Source organism: Cannabis sativa, chromosome 8, assembly GCF_029168945.1.
Source record: "Cannabis sativa cultivar Pink pepper isolate KNU-18-1 chromosome 8, ASM2916894v1, whole genome shotgun sequence".
NCBI lineage: Eukaryota > Viridiplantae > Streptophyta > Magnoliopsida > Rosales > Cannabaceae > Cannabis > Cannabis sativa.
The window spans coordinates 40,692,167-40,698,154 of record NC_083608.1 but is presented as its reverse complement, the minus strand read 5'-3'; the positions used below and the strand labels follow the sequence as shown (position 1 = coordinate 40,698,154).

General features: G+C 33.4%; 1 protein-coding gene across 1 annotated transcript; it reads right to left on the bottom strand.

Annotated features, from left to right (window-relative positions):
* Positions 1-235: 235 nt before the first annotated feature.
* Positions 236-3,784, bottom strand: LOC115699028 (transcription factor MYB101). The gene is made up of 3 exons (XM_030626237.2): positions 3,051-3,784; positions 1,250-2,153; positions 236-1,096 (listed from the first exon to the last, which is right to left on the bottom strand). The coding sequence occupies exons 1-3, from the start codon at positions 3,408-3,410 to the stop codon at positions 798-800; spliced, it is 1,563 nt and encodes a 520-aa protein (XP_030482097.2). The 5' UTR covers positions 3,411-3,784; the 3' UTR covers positions 236-797.
* Between the last annotated feature and the right edge of the window lie 2,204 nt (positions 3,785-5,988).

Here is a 5,988-nt window from a genome sequence, read left to right as displayed (position 1 = left end):
ACTAGAAGTTACATTTAATCTCAAAAAAATTATATTGTGACTAAAAATAATTATTTTTGGTAGTGTAAGTTTTTCTATTATTTTTCTTAATTCTTCGAGATATATATTTTATATTATTATTCATGTGGTTGAAACTTATAATTTAACAGTTGTGTTAATTTTTAATAAGAGTCATTTGATCATAGTTAGATGATATCATAAGTTATTTTGTATATTTCGATTCTACGTCATATCAATGGTGAGGTTGTGAGTACTATTATTTGGCAACTTAATGAGTAATTTTATATAGTTTTTATTTTCATATTATTATTAAATTAAAATGTATGAGATTTAATATTTAAATACACTAATAACAATATAATTATAGTGTTTGCTTGACGCCTGAATGTGTGGGTTAGCTTAGCATTTATTTATTTTATTTTATTGAACACCATATCAAAACTCCATCACGAGCTTATGCCTTGGTAGCTACTAGGTCAGCATAGTAAGGCTATACATGCATTATAAGACAAAAATTTTTTATCAGCACAACATATATTAATAGTTTTCATAAATAATAATAATAATTAGTTACTACGATACAAACATACTATATGATGGTGATCGAAACCTACTAGTATATCAGTGATCATTCATTCTCATCTAAACCTCACTTAATATATATATATATATATATGCGTATATATATAAATATGAACACCCTACTGATCTAATACAATTAGTCTTATTTTGAATCAGGAAGCCCGGCCGGTTAAAGTTAAACACACATGCTTGAAGAAAAGCTGGGTCTAACAATTTTAACATATGCCAGGCATGTTATTCCAATAACAAGAGTCCAAACTCCGTTCACGTTTACCGGTGGTCCGCGCTGGAACAGACGAAGAGTCCTGCTCCAACACCACGTCGTCTTCATCAACCCTCCTTGTAAAGCTACTTGTTACGCTCGATTTTTCCTTCTTATTATTACAATGGTTTCGGTCACCTGATCCACCGTACCAATCTGGAACCGGCATCGATGTCGGAAAGTTGTTGAGCAAGCTGATTAGGTCATCATCCATGGAGTTCACATCCACTGGCTCCTCCTTTTGTTCTATCCCTGTACAAAACCAAATATAAAAAGGAAAAAAAACCTAATCAATCTACTAACACTACGTAGTCATTACTAAATTACACAAAAATAAAATATGTTGAATTCTACACTAATTAAATTTGATCAATCAATCTGATTGATATTTTTTTTATAACTTACCAACTGAGGAATGGCAAGAAGTACTAAAGTTTTCCGTCCGTCCATTCTCATCGCCGGTACTTCCAGTCTCACAGCTATACTTCAAAACCGATTCTGATCCAACGGTGTGACCTTCTCGATCCTCATTTTCTGACGAAGCACGTTTGGATTTGGCAGTTGCCGGCATAACCGATGCTTTGCGCTTAGATTTTTCGTTGCGAGATAGAGCTTGAGCCTCAGTCAACAAAGCATCCAAGAGCCCACTATTCTCTCGATACTCTTCAAAATTGAACTCTTCAGCATTATTTCCAACACCTCCTCCTCCTCCTCTTCCGCCGTTTGTGTACGACGAAGCTGGCGTAGTTGTTGACTGAAGCGGTGTCGTTTGGGTCGAAGGGAGCTCAGTAACCATATTCACCCGATGCGACAACGGTGATTGAATTCCGACCACAGCGGCGTCGAACGGAGGTCCCGTGACAATTGCATTGAAGTTGCTGAAATTGCAATTAAAACCTCCGGGATGAGCGTTGTACTGAAACGCGGGATTGGGGAGTGTCGTTTGGGGAATCGGTATGTGAGTAGTGCTCTGGTTAAGCATTGGAGGATGAGACGAGGATGATCCGAATGAAAAAACAGGGGAATTTATAGGCAAAGCGAAACCAGTGTTATTTCCATTGAATATCTGGGCTGAATCGGATGGTTGGGAATGAAAAGCCGAACGGTGATGATGAAAAGGGGCATAGTTGGGCTTGGGCTGGTGGAATTGGGATGAAAACGACGAAGATGATGAAGTGGAATGCCTTTGAGAGTTGTCGTTTTGGTAGTGTCGGATGTCATGTGGGTAGAGTGGAAGCCCAGCTCTCTGGCGTCGTTTCATTCTTGTGTTCCAGTAATTCTTTATCTCGTTGTCAGTTCTACCTGGCAACTGAAAAAATAAAAAACAAAGAGAAAAATTATGATTGGGTTTGAACTAATAAAGAAAGGTCAAAAAGAAAGAGAAGACAAAAGAAACTTAAAGGTAGGCTACTTCAGTGTAAAAAACGTGGGTCCCAAAATGTGGGTCCAAAAGGAAGGAAAATTCAAAGAAAGGAATCTGAATTTCAAAGGAGCTCATAGGATTCATAACCCCCTTTAATATATATATTTTTTTTAAGGATAAACCCCTTTAAATTAGATATAACAAAACTACATTAAAAGTTTTTTTTTGTCATATATTGAAATTATTTTGTTGTGACTTTGTTTATTTAAGTTTGAACAAACTATCAAAATAATAAATTTTGGTATAAAGATGAATATAAGAGAGATAAACAAAATAGGTAAGGTAGTAAAAAAGTAATAGAATTTATGGTAGAATTGGAATATAACAATAAAAAGCTTAAAGTCACGTCAAGAAAGATAGTCAAAGAAAGGAAGACATTGACCAAGAAAATAAGAAACAGATGGGTCTAATTTAGATTGAATTGGAAAAAATAAATTAAATATAAAATAAGATAAATCTTTTGAAAATTGATGTGTACAGGGGAGAGAGAATTTTCAAGAACAAAATCTAAAAAAATGAACCACAACTGACTCGAGATAGGAGTGTTACATGTAGAAAACGACGGGTAAATATTCAAGTCAGAAGACAGAAATCTCTGAATAATATCATATGTACGACGCTATCTTCGTCTAATAACTCATTTTATTTTACCATTTACCCGTTGATATATATATATACAAATTTATATATCACCTTTTTAGCAGGCGAATAAGTAGTTTCTGCATATTCATCATATGTACTTTTCAATAATTAATTATAATAATAATAAAAAATAAAATTAACCTGAGAAGCCATGCGAGCCCATTTGTTACCGATCTTGGCGTGAAGCTCAATAATGATCCGCTCTTCGTCGGGAGAAAAGGAACCCTTCTTGAGATTGGGCCTAAGATGATTGGCCCATCTAAGTCTACAGCTCTTACCGCATCGAGCCAAGCCAGAATTCTTCTGAACCGCGTTCCAATTCCCTTCGCCGTGCTTCCTAACGTACTCAACCAGGATCGCATCCTCACTCGTGGTCCAAGGACCTTTCTTCAACCCGGCCCCACCTCGAGACCCACCGGGGCCATCTTCCTCCGCAGCCTCCTCTGTCGCCGCTCTTTCATCTACTGATTCGTTGTTCATCAGCATCATCATTTTCGACATATATTAATTATATGATCAGTAGCTAGCTTCTATAATATCGTATAATTCTATGGAATTGGTGTTTTGTGAGAAAAGTTCTCTCCTCCCTCTAAACAAGTGAGGGAAAAATGGTAGAAAGAGAGGAGAGAAGAAAAAGATCAGTGATAGGATTGTTGTTGTCCTATCTTCGATTAATTATTGTTCTCTAGAGTTATACACCAGATTTAGAGAGAGAATCAAAGGGCTTTACTTGTGTGTGTGTGAGAGAGAGAGAGAGAGAGAGAGAGAGTATATGTGTGTGTGTGTGTAATTGGGAGAATAATGAGATAAGGGGGGTGGTGGTGAAAGAGGGGATTTAATAGAATAGAAGGGTTAGCTATGATTTCGGTCCGGTTTGCATGCTAAGTGGTACGTCTATGGACGCGTTTCTTTTTGTACAGCCTTGATCTGTAAAAACACCACACCCTCCTTATCTTACTCTTTCTTTTCTTTAATAACTTATTCCAACATTTTTTTTATTAAAAATAGTATTTGTGTTACAAATTATTCTATATATTTTTAATTATTAAATTATTTGAGAATATATAGCATAATAATTGTATACACAGTAATAAAGGTTAAAAGGGTAAAAGTTGAATAGAAAAGAGTGCTCATCATTTGATACTTATTAAGAGATATATTTTAGTAAAAGCTCTATTTCAGAAAACAATTGGTTGATCTTGTTTTCGTGCAATAAAGAGATATTTCAGAAAAAGCATTATTGATTACTCTTTTATTGTGACTTGTGAGTTACAAGTACAAATCCAGGAGAGTTTGGTTTAAACGATTTACAATTATATAGCATAAGGTAGCTAGAGTTTAGGAATATATCTAAACTAAAAGAACACACACCAAAATCATATCAAACTTAGATTTTTGATCATGCTATCATCACCCTCTAGACAATATACTCCCATTGTAGAGCCACCGATGGTGAAGACGACATGGTATGATCAGGTATAGTTGATCATTATAATTAGATTCTAAACACACACCAAAAGTCCCTTGTCAATTATAGTATAATACATAACATCATGTACTTCGTTTCACTGAAAGATTAATAATATGATCGAGGACATCTTGTCTCGATCACAAGTGCAGATTTGAGATTGTGGCCTCGGTGAAAAATCCCTAGCTATAGCCCAAAAATACAAATGATGTGTATATATAATTAAGAGTAAGATGTTCGGTGACGTTTTATATATATAACTCAAGATGAATATAGTTTGTTTGAAGTTATAACAAATATATAGTTGGTTTCAAGTTAATAAGTGTTTATAAGTTTGCATGAACTGGGCATGTAAGTTAATTTACTATAAATATGAATATGATGAATCAGCAAAAATGTTGATATATATTTTGTTTCATAGCAAGGACTTGTTAATGATGCGTTGTATAGGGGCTGATGTAGAGAAAGAGATATAGTACATTATTTGCTGGGTCGGCTCTCAGTAAAAATGGGGCATAAGTAAAAACTAAAAAATTTAAAATTTGAGTCCTTACTATAAAAATAAAGAGGAAATTACACTCTAAACCCTTTTTATATTGTTCTCTTTTATTTTTACCTTCTTTTTTAAAATCTATCATTTTTACCTCGTTTTTTAAACATTGTACCAATTTTGCCCCTGACACTTCAAGATACTCTCCATGTGATTCTCTTATGTAAGGGTATTTTGGGTACAATACATATAAAAAGAGGTATGTTTCAAATAAATATAAAATTAGAGGTAAATTTGATTAATTGATGAATAAAAGAGGCATTTTTCAACTTACCCCAAAAATAAATAGTATTTTTAAAAATTATTAAAAAAATATGTACATATTTTTAAAGATATATTTTTTTTATTTGGACCCCTAAAATGAGTAGACCTTAAGCACGGGCCTAATCCGCCTTAATCTAGGATCGCCCTAGTTACTTGCTAATTGGCATCAATTAATCATATATATGTGTAATTTTTTATGAGAAAAAGATCACATCATGATATTTCCGTCATTCAATGTAAAAAGTCGACACAATTAATTGAGTAAGAATTTTGAGATAAGTTGAAAAATATTTTTTTTTTGTATTCATTAATCAAAAATATTCTTATATTATTTTTTTTATTAAAATATACATACTTTTTTAAGTGGGTTGTCTAATATACTCTCACTCTACTTAAGTCTAGCATATAATTTACATAACTTAAGGGGTTTAACGGGGGTACATCATCCATAAAAGTGGGTATATTTAAAAAAATATGAAAATAAAGGTAAAAATTAAAACAAGTAACATAAAGTGGGTATACAATGTAATTTCCTTAAGAATTTTTGCTTAGGTTTGTAATTAACCTATTGAAGTTAATAGCATCAGTAATTATTACTCTGACACAAATTTTAAGCTCTTTTACATTAGTTTTAAATCGACACTAATCTCGTTTGTATCAGTTTTATGATGCTTTTCAACTATTAAAATTTTAAAAGAATAATAATTGTGTCACGACGCCATCAACAGTACCTCGACAAGCACTGTGATTGACATGTTTCCGGCTCTAGTAGCACTAACTTCTCATTTCTTACTCTG